Raw genomic sequence first — 24,927 nt, 5'->3', positions numbered from 1 at the left:
TGTTGCCTTTCAAGTGTTTTTGACTGGGTGGGAGTATTCTTTGTGATTTATATATGTTTGATACCAGCCCATGACAACCCCACCCCAACACTTCATCGTCAGCAAGGCTACTAGGCTTCACTACAAAGACCAATTATTTTCTGATCTTCTGACTAAAACATAAAAAAAGGGTAATTAAATATCCCAAATTTAGATTTTTTTTCAATGCTGAAAAGAAAATTGAAACTGACTGACTTCCATTTGTTGTTATTCCACACGCTCGTCTGTGTTCAGTAAAATGTAACTAATAAGCGTTACAGACACACCTGTGTTGTAGTGTTCTTTTAGACCACCGTGTGGCACTAGCTACCACCGCAGTGTGGTGAGTCCGGTTTTATTGTGGTCTACTACAGCATTGACCCACTTCTGCGTGAAGTAAACTAACCCATTATGAAATGCTGTGTTAAGATGATGAGCCTGCCATTTCTGCAGAGCCTCATCACCACGTGCCCGTGAGACAGGTAAACAAGTTGAATTTTGCATTGTGATTTGATTTAGTGGTATTAAAAGGTGTGAGACTCAGACGCACATCATTAAAACACACAAGAGGAGTCAACAGAATAAACCCATTTGGAAACTGCAACAGGAAAAGGTCAGATCCGCTCTGTGTGTACCCTGGCTTGGCTTGCTTTTAAGAATTGTTGTCAGACAAGCTGCCATCTCATCCTTTATTCATGTGTTTCTATCTCTCACAGCTTGTGGTTGTGGTGATGGTGATGGTGGTGGTGGTGGTGGGGGGATGAAATATTAATTTGCCCCAGGCCTGGCTTGGGAGTGGGAAGGGTAGATAGGGTTTCCTGGTATTATGTAAGCGATTTAGCCTGTCGTCTGTTAGACCCAAATTGACCTGGCACATCCTTGACCACTGGAGCAGAAAACCGACTAATGGTGGGCACTGTCACTGTCGTTGCTTTTATGAAAGAAAGGAAAGCGAGTATCAATTCACCTTGCAGGGTTACATGGCTGAATGGTGAGGAGACAGATGAAAGATGCATGATGAAATAAGTGGCTTATTCTTAAAGCCTACAACATTTGCAAGTTCACAAGTACTTTTTTTAACTTTTAGCTTCAAGGTCGTAGAGGTGCTTTAGGAGAGGTTGCTGTCTGGGCAGAGGGCACTTTCACCATCCTTTTCCGTTTCAGTCAACTTGAGAAAATGGTAATGCCATTTTCCGCTGCACTATAAATATTGAAGTTTTTGAAAAGTGACGGTTTAAGTATTTTATAAAGGGGGAGCATTGCAGTTTACACAGAAATAAAGAAATGAATGTAGACAAAATCACAAAATGCACACGTCCTTTGCTTCAGTTTTTTTTGCATGGTTACCCAAGTTGGTACGGACGGGCACGAGGACCAAATCTTTCCTTATGTCTTACGAAATAGCGAGGGCGTACCATCTACATTCAGACACACAGCAACACGTTGCACACTTTAAGTCGAAAAGGAGGCTGTGGCTAAATGGGGGGGGGGGGGACTCTAATGTGGAGTTTCGTCACCGTGACTGGTGAATTAGCCTCCTGAGCTCCTCTGAATGAACTCTAGGAAGCTGTTAGAAGGGGGCAAGACCCACATTAATCATCTCAAGACAGCCTTTAGGATCAAATGTACCCTTAATACATGGTCCTATTACAGCAAAACTCAAAGACATTGCTCAATACAGACTGCTTAGGGCATAGGCCTTCCTATATTTTATTTTATATGTGCATTAATGAGGAATGTACGTAACGCATACTGTGTTAATGTGTAGTACTTAAGGAGTGTTACATGATAATAACATAATGCATTGATTTAAAAAATGCAGGTTGATTCTGTCATGCGTATCTCTGTGCTTGCCTATGTGTGTTTGTTTAGAATCCTCCTTTAGCAGCCCCTATCTGTGTCCCTCTTATGAAAGGCCGATTGATTCTCCTGGACCCTCATCAAATAATCATGAGGCATTTTGTGTCCTGTCGTGCGTCACAGGCTCTCTGTTACCGGTCCTATTCGACAGGAAAATGGCCAATGAGAGCAGCGGTGGTGGATTAGATGGCCATCTCAGCCGCAGGCTGGAGGATCCCATTCACTGGGCCATCATCCGCGCTTCACCTCCGAGCCGAGCTGATAAACAACTAACAAGAAGGCCCGCTCATTCACTGGCAGTCATGGTCAGCCACACAATACATTCAATTAGGCCCATTCAGAGCTACTCACAGGCCACTTCCTTGTTTACAAACTGATAATAATGGCGAGCTGGCCTGCTGGACCAAGGGGGAGAAGAGAAAGCCGAGGGAGAGAGGGAGAGAGAGAGAGAGAGAGAGATAGAGAGATAGAGAAACCTCTGAGTCACAGAATTGGGAAGGGCATAAAGTGCCGCCTCAGCCAATTTCAGCCGTTTTTGAAAAGGAAGCACGTCGAGCACAGCTTGCCCTGACGATGTACACATACTTTTCCACAATGAGGGTCACTGATGTGTGACCAGGGCCCAGGAGAAGCTGTCAATAGCTGGCTTTCATGCGGCGCCGAGGGGGGAATTACCCGCTCAATGGAGGTGGCTAAGCCACGTATGCAGCGTGTCCCCGGGTCAGGCCCTTGTGTTTGTTTTGATCGCTGCACGAGACCAGCGTGACTGCAGGGCCTGTTTACCCTGGAACTGTGTCAGGCCCTCGGGGCACACACACACACACACACACACACACACACCCGTACTTTTATTTCTAAGCTAACATCAACACACGTTTTGAAACAGATCCTGGGCCTGTGTCTGGATGGCAGAACCTTCTGGTGGCTTACATAATGGATAATGTTGTGGTTTCTTATGTCAGCTAGTAATAATAGCATTAGCTTTTGTGCGTCCCTTTCATAATCGCTTTGCTGTTTTGTGACTTTCCAATGTGTTGACATATGAGTAAAGGCATATTAGGAGTAAAGGCATTGAGCTTGAGCTTGTGCTGTAGGCCTTAAGATGACTGCCTCCTGAAGGACAGCATGGCACCCTAAACAGAGGAAACAACTCTAAACAGAGGAACAATCTTTAAATGACTACTTCACAAGCTTTCATTATCTTTTTTTATTGAACAAGCAAAAGCAGCATATTTACACACCCACCCACACACTCACACCCACCCACCCACAAACATACGCACAAGCACACACTCTCTAAGGTGTACATATTTTACAACAGCAAACACATACACATTGTTAAGAATATGTATGTATTTACTTCTTAATTTTGGTGGATAAAATCATTTTTATCACAAACATCTAAAGTGCGTGTCCTGAGGCCAAATTCTATTCCAAATTGACATATTACTTTTGGTTTCTCCCAACTAAAATAAATGTGAAATCAGAACGTTACCTGCGTATGGTTTATTATGCACTTTTCCACACTACCAGAATGTTGATTGGCAAATCATAGTGTTATTTAACATACTGATTTTACATGAGAACTATATTAAAGAAGTGAAGTGGCCACAGACAGAACCTTGAAAGAACTTATTTAATGCTGGTTAGCGTTTGTACCACAGCTTTTTGAGAAAAAAAATTCAACTTCCCATTCAAACAGTCATCACTGCCAGAGAAGAGAAATGACCAGGAATTCCTGATGAAACACTGACTCCAAACAAAAACAACAAACCGACATACATCATTGATCCAAAAACAAACCAACAGACAACCCCTAAGAGCAAAATAAGGATATTAACAGAAAAAAAACTGTAATCAATGAACAGAGTGAACGTCATTCCTTTAAGAACAGGATTTAAGAATAAAAAAAACTTGAGTCAACATTGCTATGATGTTTCCAAAAAGATTTTTGAGACCGTAGCTTATTAAAGAATCAGACTAGGGATCTTCATCTCCTTTGCTCTCTGTCCACAATTACTGTATGTTCAGCGATCGCCGTCGTCGTAATCATCATCTTCGTCGCTGTCTGCTGCAAGCCCACTCACGGCGCCTCCCGCCCATCTCCCATGTAGCACTGTAAACCGCGCCGATAATCCACTCTAACATAGAGCAGGGGACAGGAGTACTGCCGCAGTAGGGCCTAGTTACCAAATGTTCAAAGTCAGCACACAATAGTAGAAAAAAAAACAAAAAAACAACAACAACAGGCTCTGCGTACATCAAAGTACTGCTTACAAGAGTATAAAATTCCACAGAGGCAGCTGTTCTCTTTTTCCCTCAGAGAGAGAGAGAAAGAGAGAAAAAAAAAGTGTTACGTTAAAGAAAAAGAAACGGTTTATGATGAGGAAACCAAGTGATTTGGCCCCGTTGGAAGCCTCTGTAGGATATGTGTTTGGTTAGAAACAAGCCCAGGCGTAACACAAAAGTATTTTGTAGTATTTGTTAAATCTCCTTGTCTCCAGACATCAAAGTATAGTTTCAAAACTCACAGCTGAAGAATGTCTTCATGATATACATGTTATATATACAGCGGGTAAAATAAGTATTGAACACGTCACCATTTTTCTCAGTAAATATATTTCCAAAGGTGCTATTGACATAGAATTTTCACCAGATGTTGGTAACAACCCAAGTAATCCATACATACAAGAAATCAAAACAAATACATTCAGAAATTAAGTTATGTGTATCAATGTGAAATAACACAGGGAAAAAGTATTGAACACATGAAGAAAGGGAGGTGCAAAAAGGCATGGAAAGCCAAGAAAACAGCTGAAATCTATCAGTAATTAGAAAGCAATCCGGCCCCTTATATAAATTAATATCCCAACTGATGGCCTATAAAAAGGTCTCATTACCAAGGTGTCACACAAGAAAACTCCCATGATGGGTAAAGGCAAAGAGCTGTCTCAAGACCTTTGCAACCTTATTGCTGCAAAACATACTGATGGCATTGGTTACAGACACATTTCTAAACTTCTGAATATTCCAGTGAGCACTGTTGGGGCTACAATCCGGAAGTGGAAATAACATCAGTTCACCATAAACTGGCCACAATCAGGTGCTCCTCCCAAGATTTCTGACAGAGGAGTGAAAAGTATTATCAGAAGAGTTGTCCAACAGCCAAGGACCACTTGTGGAGAGCTTCAGAAAGACCTGGAATTTGGAGGTACAGTTGTTTCAAAGAAAACAATAAGTAATGCATGCTCACCACATAAGACTCCATTGCTGAAGAAAAAGCATGTTGAAGCTCGTTTAAAGTTTGCAGCACGACATTTAGAAAAGCCTGTAAAATACTGGGAGAATATAGTCTGGTCAAATTTGAACTCTTTGGATGCCATAATGCACATCATGTTTGGAGGACAAATGGCACTGCACATCATCCCAACAGTGAAGTTCATGGTGTAGGGCTGCAATTCAGCATACGGTACTGTTAAACTTCACACAATTGAAGGAAGGATGAATGGAAAAATGTACAGAGACATTCTTGATACAAATCTGCTGCCATCTACCAGGATGATGAAAATTAAACGAGGGTGGACATTTCAGCAGGACAATGAACAGCCAAGGAAACTCTCAATTGGTTTTTAGAGAAAGAAAATAAAGCTGCTAAAATGGCCCAGCCAATCACCTGACTTGAATCCAATCGAAAATCTATGGAAAGAACTGAAGATCAGAGTTCATAGAAGAGGCCCATTTGAAGACTGTTTGTTTGGAAGAATGGGCCAAAATCACACCTGAGCAATGCATACGACTAGTTTCTCCATACAGTCATTACCTACAAAGGCTTTTGTACAAAGTATTAAATAAATATCAGTAAGCGTGTTCAATACTTTTTCCCCTGTGTCATTTCACATTATTAGACATAACTTAATTTCTGAACTTATTTGTTTAGGTTTCTTTGTATGTATGGATTATCTGGGTTGTTACCAACATCTGGTGAAAATCATATCAATAGCACCTTTGAAAATATATTTACTGAGAAAAATGGTGACGTGTTCAATACTTATTTTACCCGCTGTATGTGTGTGTGTGTGTGTGTGTGTGTGTGTGTGTGTGTGTGTGTGTGTGTGTGTTATATTTGACACACAGGTCTGGTCAGAGAAACCAAGACAGAAAAGTGCACTTCTAGTGATATGAGAATGAGATGAGAGAGTTTTCACCATTGTGAAGTCACTGTTAGACATTAACAGTCGTGTTGCGTTCAGCTCTGGAATCATTCGGATAAGAAAGTAAGGCAAAATGCCATGAGGATGAAAAAGAAAAGAATAACTTGCTAATCAGGTTGTGATTAACGTCAAACTTTGGGATCAGTTCGGAATCAGTAAATTAGTTCTTCTAAAAAAATCAAAAATAAATGTGGCAAACACTTTGCACATCACCAAGCTAATTGTTCCGTGCACAAGCATTCTCCATCTTGCTCTCACTTGGGAAAACATTCATATAAAACAACTCAGCTACAGCAGACAGCAACAGCCGTGACCCCTGAGCCCTACACGCAGGGATGGGTGCCATAGCTTGGAGAGCAAGAGGAAGAAATAAAAAAAAAATTGAAGAGATCAAGAGGCCAAATGTGTACAACAGATCCTGTACTGACAAACAAAAAAAAAATAGGAAATCAGCTTTGGAGAGGGGCGGAGGAGGGACTCCCTTTCAAAGGCCTCCTTCCCCATTAAGTCTAAAGAAACGCTCAGTAGACGCAGGTCCCCTTGGCTAATCTGGGGACTGCGGTAGGGGGTAGGGTGTGTCCATTTCAATAGCAGGCAGGGGACAGGGTACAGGACGTCCGGCCGGGTGGAGGTGCTGCCGGGGATCAGGAGAGGCGGAGCGGGCAGGGGGCGGGGGGGCTCTCCTGATGAGGAGCTGCTGTTAGGAAGCCTGCAGGAGGCGTCTGTAGTGGGGCATCACCTCGTGCTCGGGCAGGTGCAGGTTGAACTCCAGCGCCACCAGCACAGGGAACTCGAAGGCGATCAGCTCGCGGCGGTTCACCCGAAACCTCTCCTCCAGTTTCTGGCCAAAGGGGGGGGGGGGGGGGTGACAGGAACAGACACACCATGTGCTCATTCATTTTAGATCAGACACCCAGGAGAGGACCTGACTGTGCACCTCATGACATATGGATACGTGCAAAGCCCTCTTTACACACAGGGTCCACCCTGTTTTTCTTCTCAGACAGATGTGACATTTACAGCTACTCATTTTTGACATGACAGAAAAATGTGTTAAATGCCAAAATGTCAAAAGTCAAAATGAGTCAAGGGCATACGTTATATTTCAACTCTAAAAACTTTGACTATGTGAAAAATGTGAGTAAAATCACTGTGGAAACAGGCATGATTGAGCTCCCCTCCCCAAAAGCCCTGAGTTTACACTCACATCTATGAGATGTTTGACCTCGTGCTTCTTGAGGTCACCGCCAATCTTGGCGGCGAGGAGCACACAGGCGCCGGTGCAGAGCTTGCGGTTCTGCTTGTTGAGTTTGCCCTGCAGCACCAGCTTCTCAAAGTAGACGAAGGCCATGGCCACCGTGGGCTCCTCGTAGCCACACTCATCCTGAGCTAGCTTGCGGATCTCTCTCTTCAGACTGGGAAACACAAACACACACAGACACAAACACAGACACAGACACAGACACAGACACAGACACAGACACACAGACACACAGACACACAGACACACAGACACACAGACACACAGACACAGACACAGACACAGACACAGACACAGACACAGAGACACAGACACAGACACAGACACAGACACACAGACACACAGACACACAGACACACAGACACACAGACACACAGACACAGACACAGACACAGACACAGACACAGACACAGACACAGACACAGACACAGACACAGACACAGAGACACAGACACATACTTGTTAATTGAACTCCTGTCAGAAATGAATAGACCACAGGGGCTCTAATACAAAGAAATCCTAATAAACACGCATGTTTGACCTAACATCACCGTAGACATTTGTGATCATCTGAAGTCGCGTGTACTTGTGAAGCTGTGAACAACAAATGCCACTTGTCTCTACGGTTTTTCTAACCTTCGGATTTTGCTCAAGGTCAGGCGAATGTGCGGGAACTTCTCCTTGAACGTCTCGTTCATGTCCTTCTTGAGGTCGGAGGGCTTGACGTATTCGATGACCGTGGTCTGTGGGAGAAGGCAGACAGTGTGGCTGGTTAGCGGGAGCCCGGCAGCAGCCCTTTCCATGAGGTCACAGGCAGTGTCAGGGCACAGGTCACTCGGCTCCTGTTTCACTGTCCTTCAGCACACAACAACACGCCATCAAAGCAGCACATTTTCGGGGGGAAAAGAAGGGGCCTGTCTTGTCTTTTCGTTTCAGGTGGCTCTGTCTAGAATGGATTACACTGTGAAACTGCTGATAAGAATATATATTCAACTGTTATGGTGTAATAGGATACGTCCCATGGTCTGGTGGCACTATGTATTTAGCAGAAGTAGAAATATCAAAATAATTTGTGATGGAACACACCAATAGTTTTGGGCATAGTATCACACTACGGAATGGGAAACCATAAATAAATCTCTATTTTATTTAACTACTAGGGATTTTATATTACCGTACTATAGTGAGACAAAAAAGAACAGTTAGAGAACAGGGAAGGAAGTGATGAAAACAATGTTATGTGTACTTTCTCTCACTTTACTTCTGCATGGGATCATGGGAATGTACTGTTCTGAGTCCCCACTCCAAAAACATCAATGGAGAAGCACTACAATGGGCAGCTCCTGAGGGCCAAACACTGTGTTGACTTCTGCTTTCTAGTAACATTCCGGTGGGAACAATGGGAATTGTTTTGAGACTTGGGAGGGCAGGGCAAAATAAGTACCGTCTGGCCTTGACTTATTCAAGTATGTGTCTACTATCCAGCACAATAACAGAGACGCCGGGCAGCATGGGAAAAGAGACGGGAGGGTGCTATTATGTAAACACCATCCAAACCCACTCTCTCTCTGTCTCTCTCTCTGCTGGTGCATGAGAAAGCAAAAAGACGAGGAACACAAAACAAAACTCCTCGGGTGAAACGACCAGGCTCTTAAAGAGAGGTTACTAAGAGGACCAACTACAAACTGTGAGGTTATCCTGACAGCGGGGGGAGGGGGAATGGACCCAACCACTGATTTACAGTGCTGTGGTGGACAATTAGCAAACGCTCGAGTCATGCCATGAACGAACACAACAGATACAAAATGCTCTTTGTCTAACAGTCCAGTTTTTGTATGGTGATTTCCAGTTAATCACATGCAGGGCTAGTAACTACTGTCTAGAAATCATCAATCTCATTGTTTACATGGACAATCTGGCCAGAGTCGGTGGCTAGAGCCTGCTCACCCTGGCCTCTCCTTGACTGTTTGACTAAGCTAATGGCTATCCAGTGGGGTATTTAGGCTGTACATGCTAGAAGCTAATGGCATGGGCCAGTGGAAGTGATGCATTCGGAATGACAAAGACAGGAAAAACACTGGCATTCCGTGCTCAATGAAACGACAACAATCGGGAGCGCTGGACACCTCTGGACAAATGAATGAAAAACACTGTGTGCTCTACAAAGGGAACAAACAGCTTACCAAGTTACCACACAGGACATGGCTGACCGAAAAGCAGCCTCTGAGTCAATGCCACTGCTATTCCAAACAGTCCAAAAAAAGTCAAGCAGAGGGATTGGGTTTCAAAAAGTGACCGTGGGCCTCTGTGTTTTAACGTTCACGTCTATTTAAACAGGCAACTCTGGGAATGTCATGAATGAGGTGAGGTGTTGTTGGTCCCCAGTCAGCCCCCCAGACTCACCATGTAGGAGGGGAATATGAGCACCCTCTTGTGTTTTCCGCATGGCCACTGAGGGTCATCCAGGAGATTAGGGTCATACTCCTTTATCTCTCCCAAGTCATTCCCTAATGGCCACAGAACAGAAGCAGACAGTCTTTCATCATCATTTCGCAAACCAACAGCAAGAAAACACAAACAGTGAAATAAGCTGCACATCTGCAACCATCTCTTATGTCTTTATTTCATTTATTATTAAATCAGAATGCCACGGGTGAGGTCTTAAAACCACTGATTTGCAAGGTAACCAGCGGTGACGACTAAACAGACAGAGGACAGGAGACATTTGAGGAGAGAGAGGGGAGAACAATAGAGGAGAGAGAGGAGAGAACAATAGGGCAGAGCGGAGACATGTTATACTGGGCATAGAGCGCCCGCTGGCACACAGACCTGTGTCAAGGCTGCTCTGGTTGCTGTTGGCACGCGCCAGGCTCAGACTCCTGTGGCTGGCATTGCGAGACTGCGAGAAGGACGAGGTGGAGTCGAGTGTGTTTCTCCGGCCAAGCACGTTGGTGGGGTAAAGGAACTGAGTGTACGACACGGTCTGCAGGGGAGGAGAACACACACACACACAAACACACACAGCACATAAACAACCACACGAGAACACAACAGTACCCTCAACTAGAATATATTTACTCTCGTTCAGACTCGGAAAAAAAACCAGCAGCACGTCCCCAGCGTGGCAGACGGAGAGTTCCGGAAGCCCCCCTCACCTTGCCATCTGCCCCCAGCTCCACGCCCTCCAGCCCGATCACCATCTCCTTGGCACTGACGCCACCCGAGGGGTGCCGCTGGCGCCCGCTCTCCATTTTCACATCCCTGCGGAGGCAAGAGCATCACGTCAGACTCGCCTCCCTGAAAGTGACGGCCTCTGCCGTCCAACGTCCTTCTGTTCCGTTCCCCAGCACTGACGCCCCCCGCCCCCCACCCGTCCCAGGAGCCCACATAAGTCCCACGCCCAGACAAGTAAGCCTCTACGGAAAGCTTTTCCATGTTTCCCAAGCAAAGGTATCAAGCTAAGATTTGAATACAGTTCTTTCTGGGCAGATTAGTTCGTTTGGGGAAGGGCTGAATTGCAAAAGTTTTTGAGAGGATTGAGACACACACTGTGCCAATGGGGAAAGAAGACATTTTTCTATTTTGGCTGCCTGTTCAGGAATGCAAACTTAGTTAGGCCCATTGCATCACCAGTGTGTTACATTTCATACTTCTCTAGCAGATTCCAAATGCATAGTTAACACAGAGAACTGAATTTGAGCCTAATCCTATATGATTTTGTTGAAATATCATGTCGAATGCATTTTAGGGGGCAACTATTGTGGGACTACTGCGCACAGAAAATAAAGGAGATGGAGTGGGCCAAGGTATTGGGCGTAACCTTCTTCACAGGCATCTGATTAAGGAAACGCTTTGTTGTAAGATAAGGGGAGGTTCTGCTTCCTCACGTTTCATAATTGTTGTTTTTCATGCACTGTGCACGTTCCCTACAAAAGATAACTCCCGAAGGCTAATGCTACCACACGCCTTTCACTGACTGCCCTCTGCTCCTCATCTAATCGTTTGCTCACAAACGGGGTTACCGCCATGTTAAAACAGGAGAGCACTCCAACTGTGGGCAAAACTCGTTAATCTAAAACTCATAATTAATCTCTTTCAGGTGACTTGCGCTTAAAGGCCAGACTGATATGACGCGATAGCGTCATAAGCACATCAGAGTTGTTATGGCAAACAAATAGAGCTAATCCGTAGCATCAGGATCTGTCATTGACAGTTTGGACTACAAGCCTACTGTAGAAGGGATTAGCGGAGGGGGTGATGCTAGTAAGTGTTACCCCAACAGTCTGTCATCTGTGTTTACATTCAGACTGTGCAGGCAGGGCCAGTGGGAGAGGAGCCTATCTGGGAGAAGCAGAGCGGAGTCTGGCTCCTTCAGTACGACACAGTTGTTTTCAGCATGATTGGGTTACCTGGCTCAACCGCTCGAGGTGTCAGCGTAAGCAGTCACTAAGGCAAGACAGACAAAAGGGATGAAACAGACATTCTCCCCCTATGGCACGTTTCCCCACGTTAATGCATGTGCAACATACAGCGGGTAGGAGAGGGAGGAGGGCGTGGAGGAGGAGACCCGACGGGAGAGGTCAAACAGGGAGGAACCTGAAGCACAGCTCAAAGAAAGAAATCCCCCAAAGGAAACGAACAGAACTGACAGCCCCTTTTACCCGTCCAAGAGCAAAGCAACCAGACTTTTAAAAAAAGGGGGGGACAACAGCAGCTCATCTTTCCTCATCTCACGACTGTGAACCTCGAGGGACAGAGGCCAATTAGCAGACTAACAGACCGGCTCATTCACGGAAATCAATCACTGTAACTAGGCCAAAAAAAATAAATCATCACCATCACCAGAGCGGTCACGGAAGATAGAAACAGGAACTCAGGAATACTGAAGTGTTCCAAAGGGGGGACATGACCTACATCCGGCGATATAAAGAGGCTACACTTCTGCAGAGTTTTCAGTCAACACAACAGCTACCGCATGGCGTGGTCTGATAAGGCCAGTCCTAACTGTCAGGTCCAGCGCTGAGGTTGAGATGTGGAGTGGAGAGCAGGGAGAGGGGGCGAGTTCTAGTTCACGGGGTCAGCTCCTCACTAGGCTGCCAAATGCACCGGGGGTCTTCCCGTGGCCACTTCCTGTGGAGACTGTTGAGGGACACTGGCAGGGGGAGGCTCTAATTGTGCAGCAACATTTAAAGGTTGTGGTTTTCCACAGAGCACAACAATGTCGGGGACTGTCTTTATATGGATTTAAAGCAGACACCTGATAGTTCATAAAAGGGTGCATTCACTGGCTTTCATATCTCTCTCTCTCCTCCCAGTGTTTATCAGTTCATTTCCTCCTCCTGTTTTGCTCTGCTGAGACCCGGGAGGCAGCGGCTTGAAGGTCGCGTCCCAGCCGGAGAGAGAACCCAGCCGGAGAGAGTACAAAGTCTGTGGGCCAGAATAACTCCCCCCATGTGAAATAATGTACCCTCCATTCACTATTGTTTCAGCCCAAGCCCAGCCTACAGACAAGCACTCCCAGACTCCCAGACTCCCTGACACAATCTCGGCCCAGTGGGCGGCTGTAGTGTTTGAGTGGTGGCGGTGGTCTGGCGGTGGTCTGGGAGGGGACTGAGGGGGGGGTCAATATCTGCATTGTTTACTTCCCCCTCATCTCAAAACTGAAACAGTAAAGCCAATGTCGGAGCAGGGCAAACAAACAGTGTTAGGTTGAAATGAGGTTTGCTGAAAGGGAACCTTAATGTTAGAGCTCAGAGATCAAAATAAAGCATGCAGAGAGGAGGACGCGGGTGGCAGAGGAGCAACAGTAAAGCCCAGTTGAAATATGAAGACACAGAAAAGCCTCTCGCTCAGAATTCCATTACAATTGTGCATCAAATGACACCACAACTTTGACTACCCCCCCCCCCCTACGATGTGGAAATATCTGAACTCTGACCTAGGAGTTAAACAGTAACAGAAAAGATGACTGCCAGGATCCACCTCTTTTAACTGCACACGTATCAGTGTGCAGGCAGCACGCCAGCAGCAACTCTGATACTGAGAAAGTTTACTCATCATTTAGTGCTGTCTGAAAGTGCCTCTATATCTCCATTCAGTCTAGCCCCATTACTGAGAGGCATTGGTGTTAATACAAAATGACTTGCGTAACATGTGAGTGTTGTCTGCTTCAGGGCTCCTCTCTACGCAACTGCATACACAGAACAAAATGAGAGCACGCACGGAGGAGGAGGGGGAAGAGGAAGAGGAAGAGGAGGAGGAGGACAAGGAGGGGAAAAGATGGAGGCTGGAAATAAAAAGGAGGTTTGCATGCTGAAGAATACATACCCTGCTTGGCTACAATCTCGATAGGGCAGGACAGAAAAAACACTATAGAAGGATCTTCTGCCACTCATAAGGACTATCCTATAAGACAAAATGATAAATAAACTAATTAAAGTGACCCGGTGCGGGTGCAGAACTCACAGAGTTGAGATGAATATATGAAATGACCAAGATAAGAAAATTAAGACAAAAGAGCCCATTTCTACAGTCCGTGATGCTTTCATCATTGTGTCGAGTCAGGGTTTCCCCAGGTCTGTGGAACATTGGGACTGTTTTAAATGAGGCTTGAACCTGTGTGTGGAAAAATTAGAAATAAAGAAGACATAACCGAGAAATCAAACTGGGAGTGCTTCTCAGCAAAGCTAAACATTTCTCCTTCATGGATTGGTGTTGACTTGTCTCCTGCTGTGTGTTGTGTAACCTTTTCTTCTTTGAGTGGTAGTGACTGCACAGTCTTACACATTCGGATATTCCTCTGGTGTGTTTGGCTAATGAAATGGCAAGAATGTGTAAGTGGAAGTTTTGTCTTTGGAGCTGGTATATCTTGTTACAAACATGAATTTCTGCTGACATGCTTCTCACAACACAACTTGGCGCTTTGCAGTCCTTTTTTCTGTTCCTCAGTCTGTGATATCACAACAGTATCTCAGTAAAGAAGGAACTGACATAAACACATAAACAAACAAACAAACAAACAAACAAACAAAAAAGCAAAACAAACAAAGCCTGCAGACAACCTCTAGCTGCCACTTTACCATGTCCTGAGGAAAGAAAGTCATCACAACTTCTCCTCTAACCATTTTTAGATCCACCAAAAACAGCTCCATATCCACTCTCTCCGAAACCCACGCTATCTATCATTTATGACCTACAAGGGCTGTGTCTCTCGCAAACAGGGAACGCTCATCAGAGCTGTTCTTTCTGAGAGCACAGCAATGTGACTATATTAAATATCAACCTGAAGATGTGGTCCAGAACTTACTAATCATCTTTAGGGTGTCACACAGAGCAAACCAGCTGTCAATTATTTAAAACAAATTCACCTCTTTGCGTCATGGAGTCAGTTTTAAAATCTAACTTAAGCTCTGTTTACATTTGGTTTTAAAATGCGTCCCTGGGCAATCAAACAACTTCCCGAGGTGGTGCTGAGACGCATCTGGACACATTGGAGGGGCCAAGAGGTTAAAACTGCACTCCCCAAAACACTGATGGACAATCCATGTTCGAAGAAGACGTGCTACTCATTCACAACCTTAATTGCAGAGTGGAAAATTACAACCACAAACATTGACATCTCACTCGTTGAACTTCTGCTTTCCTTTAAAATGATAGTGAACCATTATCTTTAGCTCTGCGCATAACATTAAGTGGCAGTTAGCTATGATCACACTTCCCAATAGTGGTTTCAGATTTGAGGCCGTATTTGAATGTGAAATGTGTAAATTTTAAATCTGAATGCTGATTTTACCCCTTTACCATCTTAATGAATCATGTCCTACACCCCTGACATGTGCATGATTTCTATAATCACTGAAGGCTTATGGTGATTTGTGTACTGTGAAATGGAGTACCAACTCTGTATTAAAATGTGAGGTTATTTCTGTCAAACAAGATACAGAACAGTGTAAAAATGCAGCAGTCAAGGCACCATTTAAATGACTGTAATAACATGAGATAAGAAAGAGGTCATTATCTCAAACAGGTTTAACATCTACATGAATACTGCCTGGGCGGGCCTTTATTGAGGAGGACAAACTGTACTTGAACTCAGATGGGTGTGTCAAGTAGTGTGTCCTCTAGGAATTTACATCTCAAGATGATCACAAATGTTCAAATGCTTCATTTAAAGTACGCCCGTAAGGCCGCAGTTTTGCACCCAGGACTGTTTTCTGTCTGACGTCTTTAAAAAACCAGAGTGTGTCTTGCCCGTGGTGTGTATACCTTCCATTGCGCATGTCATGCTGCCTCATGTTCTTGATGAAGTGGACCTTCTTGAAGCTCTTTGGTCGTGGTGAACCCGATAAGGTTCGGCACCTAAGCACAAGAGAAGACGACATCAGAGAAGAGAAAAGAAGCAAAGTGAGGAGAGGAGAGGAGAAGAAAAACAAAACAAAACGAAACACTGAGCACATCCTCTTCATCACATTTATTCAGTGGGGGGGCCTGCGAGGCTTGCCTCGTCACTGTGCGACACTTCTCCTGGTTCGTTTGCAGACACTGTAATTAAGTTAGATCAGACTCATCCCGTAACCAGCTCAAAGCAGCCACCCGTACCTGCGGAGGGGAGCGTTCTCCTCGATGTCCTCCAACGTTTCCAGGGATGAGCGCTGGGAGATGAGTCTGCGCCTGCGTGGAAGAAAGCGAACAAGAACATCAGACACAACACGTCTCGGGAGGGACAGAGAAGGATGTGGCCTTTGGAAGTCTCCAGATGGCGTCCCTGACTGCAAGTCCTATGTTTGAGGTCCAAACGGAGTGATGTTTAATACAGGTTTTACCTAATAACATTAGATTAACTTGGCAAATCAACCCCGACTGCATATGGTAGTCAATGCTGTTATAAATCGGTCTTATTTCGAAACATTTACTCAAACACAAGATCAACACTGAAGAAATACAGAAGTGGACCTCGACAGCAGCACAAACATGCATTTCATAACAAGGTATGTGTGCGAAGTATGAGTCCCCCATCGTCTCCCAAACTGACATTTACTGATACTCCAGAATACTGAGACCCCACTTTGAGACCCCATAAACGTCCCTTAACTCCCCATACACATCCTGTCAAGTTTGATTAAAACGTAATGTCAGTGTGTGTTCAGCGAATCCGTGAATGGCACTGTGAAATTCCAGGTTAGAGTTTATCACCAACATCCAAACCTCAGCGTCAGTCAAGCATGCACCGTGCTGAGTATTCACCACTGTTGAGTTATGGCGTAACATGATACCACACCGACTGTTCCCAATCAGTCCTGTGTAAGGGGATCAGCCAGTGGAGGAGAATGCGATTTCAGTGGCACTCTGAACACCTTTCAGTTAAGATACAGGCCATTATTTGTTGAAGAGACGAGAGGGGAGGTCTGTGTGTGCTCTGTATATAGGCTACACTGTAAGAAAGCGAAGCCGATTGTACTTTAAGACAAAGCATCAAGGTAGGGCATTAACACCCCTTTTGTGTTCAACAACAGAAGAGTGGTTGCCAAAGCACAAACTTTGTTCGGTGCTGTACCATTGGTTAAATGTTAAAAGACAAGCAATACAAACTGTGACTTGTGGAATGGTTACAGGGTGTGATGGCGGAGGTGAGGAGCGGGTGGCCGCTGACGTGGTGACCTCAACAGCCAATGAAGTTACACCCCTCTCATCCGTGCCCCTGAAACTCTGTGTTGATTGGCAGGGACTGTTTATGGCTCAGTCCAAGCCACTATGTTGTTTCCCATTTACCGAGCCAGGTAATGCAAACACTGAATGGACAGCTAGGACCACGACGAGAAATCTGCTGAATTTGATAAATAGTGTATGGGATTAGAATTAGAAGACCTTTAATTAGCATACTCTTAGTGTTAAGGGTTGAGGCTGAGTAACTATACATGCCCAGATGCATGCGTTTATTATTTAAATCTGACTGAGCTAATAACTCCCATTCCTTAGCCATAAGACTACAGCTGGTCAACCATATCTGTCTGAACATGTCTGGCATGATAAGGATAAAAGCAAGCACTTTTGCACGCATTTGCAACACATGACAACCTTTCCCAACAACTATTGGAAAAACAAAAAACATACATGTGATGTCAGACATGTCATTGCTAGAAATACAATTATTCACAACTGTAAAATCTATGAAATCTATCCACTGAGTCTCTTTGAAGCAGATGATGATGTGCTGGAGACAGCAAGCGGGCATGAACCTTGAAATCAGTCACCCTACTCTCGTGACTACAGACAAACACGAGCTATACCCGAGAACCTCAAGTTACGGGAACCTGAGGGTGGGGTAAGAAGAGATGGCCAGGGGGCTGTGAGCTCTGTGTATATATGCCCTCGCCTTACAGACACACAGCCAAAAGCCCTGACACTTTACACAGATTTTAGTGTGCTATTGGTCAAACACAACACAACAACAACTTTATTTCACAAGCTAAGCTAGTAACATTGATATGCCTTGGAGTTTGCCTCTGTAATTCAGCAACAGAAGGATTCGCAAGTAATGTTTTTACTGATCGCGCAAACAATGGAAAAGGCAAAACCGCCACCACACATTACTCATTGACGATAGACGTGTCTCTGTTTATTTACGTTTGTACGAGTCTGAGGAATCATTTCAGGGACCAGTTATTACAATGTGTCACTGATGAGTAATGGAACACCAGCAAGCACCTTCAACACAGAACAGGATGCTGAACTACCAGGGTAATTCTTCGCAAGAAATAAAAACTAAAATAGAATAAAACCCTGGCCGGCTCAATCTCTCCCATTCCCTCTTTTGCAGAGGGTCGTATCAGAAATGGCTATGAATTAACCTCTAACAATTACATTAGGTAATGTATTAGAAGACTTTGATCAAAATGTTCTGAACGATTCAGAATTAAATTTGCAAGCTCTCCAGGAAAGGACTTGCCTGATTCAGAGGGATGAAGCCAGAACATGCACAGATGAGTTGGCAGTTTGCCAATTACACTTTTTCAACCATGTGCTAATCCAATCTTCAGGGACTGTAAAAAAAAAACAAAAAAAACAACGTCTACCAAGAAGTGAACTTATTCAAGGGGGGAGAAATCAAACATCTGTTTGCTCAGAGCTCTCACTCTCCAAAACTAAGAGAGCAGTGGGCAAAGACAGAAATCTCAAAGAGAAATCAAGTCTCTTCAGTAAATCCATTCATTTCCATTGGGAAGCGAACAGACCACAGACACATGATTCTGGAATGCCTGGAAGACTGCTTTCAAATCACTTTCCTGAACAATCCGTTCCCGGCTTATGTAATCTAACAGAAATGGCAACTGGGATTTCAGTCGACCGCACAATAACGAAACGGACATGATCCAATCGCACTAAATTCCTTGGGCCTGCCGCAACCAACCTGTGCCAGTAAAGACTCCTGACAGAATCCTAACACCGCTTTCCCACGGCTGTCGTATGGTGAAAGGCGGAAATAGCTTCCAATTACGAGTTACATTCATTCTCACTGACAAGGTGGATAATTGTGTGTGTCTTTATTTGTGCTCAATGACTCAGCATAAACAGAGAGAGAGTGAGTTCATTTGTTATGCCCCCCGTCTCTCTTAAGCATGTTGGCAGCCCATCTAAAGGCCTGAAGTGTTCCTGGCTAAGAGAGACGGGCTCGGAGTCTGGCTGTTCTGAGACAGGAAGTGGACACTGGAAGGAGGGAGGGAGGAGTGGGGGTGGGGTGACAGGGAGGGGGGGGAGGGGGGGGCCTGGGCATCCTGCCTCCTCTCCGCCAGCAGGAACCTGCATTCGCTTTCACCAGCTGCCCCCCCTGAGAACAAGCCAGACACTGTGGGAGCTGGCAAGGGTTGGGAGCTACCATCACCACAGCCGGGGAAACGTATCCACCTTCACCTTAACTAGCGCACAGCGCTCCCAAAAAGGCCTTTTTTTTTTATTTGGAGCCGATTCAATTCTTGCTGTACTTTTGTCTTTTTTATAGGGTTTGTGACCATTGCTCTCCACGCTGGGAGTCTATGCCAGACACATCTCCCCACAGAGGGTCCAAATCAGAGAGCTCAGAGACGTAATTTGTAATGAGCATATGCAGTCGGCCAGGACTGCTGTAGTAGGACTTTCCTCTGACCACAGGGGAGATCTCGGAGGAGGACAAGCAGTCAAATGCATTGGGGACTAATGGACCCTTAACAATCACTGTGTCTGGAAAAAGTTCAAAGTTCAGACCACAGACTAAGAAAAATGAGGTGGGTAACAGAGAGGAAAAAAACTGAGAGTTTTACTTCTCTCATCCGCCTCCGCCTCCCCCTCCCCCATCCACCCCGCCCTAAGCGAGCCCTGCTTCATATTTCTCTGGGCCACTGTCACAAAAGACAAAAAAAAGGAGGGCAGCAGTGTCGCATACTGGGACAGTGGGCTCGAACGTTACAGGCTGTTTACGTCCTGGGCTCGGAGAAGGCAGCAGGTGTAGAGCAGGTGCTGCAGGCTCAGCGCTCACACGCGCTGGAGACCCACGCGCTGGAGTGTGATGGACTGAACACCGGCCAAGAAGCTCACAAAAGCCCTCTGTAAACACTGGGTGAAGAGAGTGAGTGTTGGAGAGAGAGAGAGAGGGAGGAAGACAGAGAGGAAGACAGAGAGAGGAAGACAGAGAGAGGAAGACAGAGAGAGAGAGAGAGAGAGAGAGAGAGGGAGGAAGACAGAGAGAGAGAGAGACAGAGAGAATGTAGGGTTTCATGGGTGAATTGATCACCTTCGATCACCATTACTTGTCACTTCCTGTGACAAAACATCCAAACACATAAGTAAAAGACATGTAATATATACGTCCAGTGGTGCTTGTAAGTTTGTGAGCCCTAATTGTCTGTGTTTCTGCATGAATGTATGGATAATGTTGATGTTGTCTATGTTTAATTGTCTATGTTCCTTAATGATTATAACTTCATGCAGTTATTTAGGTGGGGGTCACACCTGATTCTGAAAGCAAAGGTTCACATACTTTTGCCATTCACAGATATGTAATACTGTAAATATTTACGTCTCATGTGTTTCATTGGGTTATCTTTATTTACTTTTAGGACTTCTGCGGAAATCTGATGAATCGTATGAATGCAGAAATAAAGAACATTCTAAAAGGTTCACAAACTTTCAAACACCACTGTAGATAAAACTATAAAGCCTAAAGGCAGGCTCCTATCAACAAACCACACGCAGGCAATCTGTCTGGTTAGGAAGGGCAGACACCCTACACACCCTCTGTGTGTCTGCAAGGAAATGGGTTCTTAAAATAGCATCGGTGTATAATGAAAAAAAAAAAGACTGATTAAACTACACAGCGCTGAGGGGATTTCTATATTTCCTTCAAAATATGTAATAAATTCCCTGCTGAGTAGCTGACCTTACTTGAAAGGAAAGTGAAATACTGTTGTAATTTAGGCCTTTGTTTAGCTGCAGGGTTGCACCACAATACCCAACAAGACCAAAAGACAAAGCCAAGCCTCTTAAGAGTAAATGGGGAAGGTCTTAATGTTGCATGGCTGTCAAGGCATACATAATAATGACACACGTGCCTCAGCTATTACTCCAAGTGAAGGTCTGTGATCCTGTCACACTCCCCACTTCTGTGCAACTGGATTTCTACATCCTGTATCCAACACACACATACACTTTGTGTGTGTGTGTGTGTGCTTTGCACTGCATGACAGTATCAGTCCCAACTGCCAACAGAGGTCCGCAGCAGATGTCAACACACTGCACACAAAGTGTCTATGGATCTGTGTGGAAGATGAAAAGAAAAAAGAAAAACTCAGAGGGACGAGATTCAGACCAGACATGTCTGGGCAGACAGAGGCGGTATGGCAGCGTTCTCTTCTTGCCCGAGAGCTGTTATTTCAGCGATCAAGAAGAGTATCTGGGTGAGGCTCAGGGCAAAATTACTGGTCATGGACGATAATGGTACACACGTACACACACACACACACACACACACACACACACACACACACACACACACACACAGTTAGCAGGTTGAGGAAATTACACAACGTGTGCGTTCCCTGGTTTGCGGGTTCTACTAACCTTAAGGCCAAGTGTGATTAGGCCTAAGTAGCTAAGAAACACAGCCCAAAAGAGGATATGTGCTTGTTTCAGATCTGTAGTGCATATGCTCCTTACTAATGATTTTCCTTCACTCGTTGTGGGAGGTTCAATATCTTTGCTGCTGGAGGGTCTGACCGACTAAACTACAAACAGCCTAAGAAAGAAAAACGCAAAATGAGCTGTGTGTGATCTGTGCAGATTTCAGACAACCATCACTCAAAAAAAATGTAAAAAGTCCCAAGGCTAAGACGGCTTTTTTTGACATCATTTGTAAGCAATACCCTAGAAAGCTGTGTCATAGAAAGGATAAACAGAGGAACATGCTCAAGAAATGTAATGACTACTCAGTTTCACAATCAGAAGCAGAAGCAGTTTGTGTGAAATTTCATTGTTTGTGTTTGTGATGAAGGATAACAAAGTTGGTTTGTGGCAATTGGTTATGGATAACTTGGTGAAACACTCAACAAACGTTATGGGTCTTGGGGGAAATTAATAAAAAAAAGGGATTGTCAGATTGTATCACATCATGCCAAAATATGTATGTTAACAGCAACACACAAGGTCACTTCATTCTGAATGTTTTATCGTAACAATAATCACCACACTGGAAGTGTGTTGGAGTAGACATCTGACACAAATTTAGTTTCTCACTATCAGTACGATTAAATATTCATATACAATATGTGTAGGGTTTACTATTGTTCCTTGATTTAACATCACCTAAGTAACATGAATATTTAATCGTACTGATAGTGAGAAACTAAATTTGTCTCATCATATATGTGGATTTTTATAGCATATTCTCCATGTGTTGGAGTGGACCTCTTTTGACGGAAAACTTCATCTGGAAATGTTGTTGGTAGACTGTTTGATGCATATCTGAGATACATTCTCAGCTAAACAAGTTCAACCAGGTAAGATGGCTTACAGATAAATGTCAAATGTACGTTTGTATGTATGCTACAGAATGCTGTGGTGTGTTCCAGTTTTCTTCTAACAATTAAGTTTTGTAAATATGCTGTGTTCAAGTTGTGTATTTTTAAACTGAAACATAAATCTGAGGGTAATACACCAACCATTTTAATCATATACATTGATTACGCAGACATATGTGGGTAATCTCAAATCGTCCCTGTTTATGAAACTGCCCTTATGTCGTCTAATATTGTTCACCCAAACACTGTCCACCAGTGCAAACTAACTGACCAGTCAGTCTTTACCCTGAAAACAACAGTGTCAAGGTCAGTGGACACGAAATAGTGAGACCTTTAACCTTTTTTCCCCTTAAAAATAAACAAAAGAGCCATTAAGTTACAAGTCATTAAATCTAAATCTATCACAGACTTCCTAAAATGCAGCATTATAGTTGAGGCAAGGCAGCATTTACCCCCAAAAAATGATAGCCTGCAGCTGACCACCGGATTATGACCTAACTGTTTGGGATTGGAGAACAGAATGCCCTTGCTGTCATAACAAGCCAGACAGCAGGAACATTCATTCAAGCATTTCAACGCTTTTCAGTGCAGACACAGAAGTTTGACAGGGGCACTGCTTAGGCTTAAGTGTTAGGCTTACACGCATATGAGGTAAGCAGTGACCTGTGACTTTACCTATCAGCAGTATTGGGTAAGTCTGATGTATGCATCAACCACAAAACTTCCAAAAAAACTGCTTTGATGGTTGAAGTATACCAGAGTATAAACAAGACCTGCTTATAGCATACCAAGCATGTCATACTGTTTCCTAAGTAGTCTTCTGAATTTCAAAATGTGTTGTCTTGTCTATGTGCCAGCTGTTCATGTTCTCTGGGAAATCAGACAGCAATGTTTCATACCTTGAGACTGAGATACGTCCTTTAAATGACATAAAGGTTAGTCAGATTGTGTCTGTTTGTCAGGTACAATGCCTTTGTGAAAACAACATCTAGGAGGTTTACCTGGACCTCTGAAGCTCCAGAGCTGAGTTGCCTATCTGACCACCTTCCAGAGAGCCGTAGTTCTGCGAGGATTGCCTGGCAAAGGTGGCAGGTAGAATTCCCTGAGTGTAGGTCTGAAGTCTCCCCCGGGTCGCGGCTGGCACTGCGGAAAAGGGAGAGCTGAACGCAGACGGTCCCACCGGAGGCCCGCTGGAGAATGCATCGCCTTCCGCATCCGCACACGAGGAGGCTGCAAAGGAGCCCATTCCAAAACTAGCTCGGTTGTTAATGGTGAGAGCCTGGTTTGCAGCAGCCAGTGCTTGGGCCGCCGTGGCAGCGACTGGAGAGCCAGCCGGATACAGAGCACGGTCTGCAGAAACCAGGCTCTGTCTAGTCCTTGCCTCAGCTGAATTGTCCTCGTCGATTTGATTGTCCCCATCATCCTGCACCGGTCGCCCGTCTAGAGAAATGTTGCTAAGAAAAGAGAGTGCAGCTTGCCTCCGCCGAGGGTCTATGCGTTTCCGTGTATGCTCGAGACTGGAATGCTTCATCTGTAGCGTGGCTGCATTGCTGCTCGTGGCAGCCGCCATGGTCCACCTTCAGTGATAGAATCGGATGGATGAGCAGTATTTTGCTTTTCAGCTGGATGGTTTCATAATGTGTAATACTCGTATTTATATGTCCCACACGCCATGGCGTTGTCTTTTAAGTGCAAGCGTTTCACTGTGTGTACAAAAAAGGTAGGTCACGTGTGTGCAGGACTGGCAGCAGGAAAACCCGTCTGACCAATAGGGTTCAGGGACTCATATGAAATGTTTTTTTTTCCCTCTTCACTCTTGATCCTCCCCTTCAGCCTTCAGAACATAGTATTCCAAACATTACATAAAATGTAAGTAATGGTAACGGCATGGGGGTAGAACCGTACCTACAATTTGCCAGTGCAACTTTAGGCTTTCTTGTTTCGTTCCATAGCTCATAAGAAAGCACAATGGCTTTGCCTCACTACGCCTTCCTACGAAAAAGCAGACATTTAGTGTATCCTAAATCAAAACATTTCACTAATGTAATAATTAGCTAGCAGTTAGCCTACACCCGTTTGTTTTCTTAACATTTTTTCTTTCTCATTACATGGCACGTTTGAGAAGATATTTATTTTATCTCGCTGGTTTCACTGACAAAATCCGGTTGCAAGAGCCGCAAAAGGACGTAATCTTGAATGACTGCAACCACAGCGTGTTCGACTGTTTTCATCCAATTGTACATTATTCGAAAGCCTAGCACCATCTGTTGGCAAGTCAATGTATCACACCTGGAATGAGAACCTCACCAGAGAATAAACGGGCTCTGACCTCATGTCAGTCCATTATGGCTGCGCCACGCCGTCACGAGTGCCCTGACGAAGCAGTGTTTGTGCCGTGAAGAAGGCCTTATGTGTGTTTATGTTTGAGGCCAAGTAAGGCAAAGAGCTACACAAACATTTTGATATAAGAAACCAAACTAGCTCAGCGATGCAATATAGAGTTTTTTCTAACACTGTGTAGGCCAGCTGGGTC

General features: G+C 44.6%; 1 protein-coding gene across 2 annotated transcripts; it reads right to left on the bottom strand.

The window, feature by feature from the left end:
* Window positions 1-5,950: 5,950 nt before the first annotated feature.
* cables1 (Cdk5 and Abl enzyme substrate 1) lies at window positions 5,951-24,161 on the bottom strand. 2 transcript variants are annotated; one of them, XM_012827867.3, is made up of 10 exons: window positions 23,396-24,161; window positions 15,949-16,020; window positions 15,616-15,708; window positions 13,678-13,755; window positions 10,506-10,611; window positions 10,180-10,333; window positions 9,754-9,857; window positions 7,987-8,093; window positions 7,297-7,504; window positions 5,951-6,930 (listed from the first exon to the last, which is right to left on the bottom strand). In XM_012827867.3, the coding sequence occupies exons 1-10, from the start codon at window positions 23,962-23,964 to the stop codon at window positions 6,790-6,792; spliced, it is 1,632 nt and encodes a 543-aa protein (XP_012683321.1). In that variant the 5' UTR covers window positions 23,965-24,161; the 3' UTR covers window positions 5,951-6,789. The 2 variants fall into 2 exon arrangements, with proteins under 2 accessions (XP_012683321.1, XP_012683322.1); XM_012827868.3 differs by lacking the exon at window positions 13,678-13,755.
* Between the last annotated feature and the right edge of the window lie 766 nt (window positions 24,162-24,927).

This window comes from Clupea harengus, chromosome 25, assembly GCF_900700415.2.
Source record: "Clupea harengus chromosome 25, Ch_v2.0.2, whole genome shotgun sequence".
Taxonomy (NCBI): Eukaryota; Metazoa; Chordata; class Actinopteri; order Clupeiformes; family Clupeidae; genus Clupea; species Clupea harengus.
The sequence above is the reverse complement of the archived record's forward strand: the minus strand, read 5'-3'. Positions and strand labels throughout refer to the sequence as shown.

Bases quoted from the DNA above. Each gene is read 5' to 3' on its own strand.
- cables1 (XM_012827867.3), bottom strand. From the start codon at position 23,964: ATGGCGGCTGCCACGAGCAGCAATGCAGCCACGCTACAGATGAAGCAT. The intron at 10,612-13,677 runs GTATGTATTCTT...TTGCCTCCGCAG, and splicing joins CGAGATTGTAGCCAAGCAGG to GGATGTGAAAATGGAGAGCG. The intron at 6,931-7,296 runs GTGAGTGTAAAC...CCCTTTGGCCAG, and splicing joins AGGTCAAACATCTCATAGAT to AAACTGGAGGAGAGGTTTCG.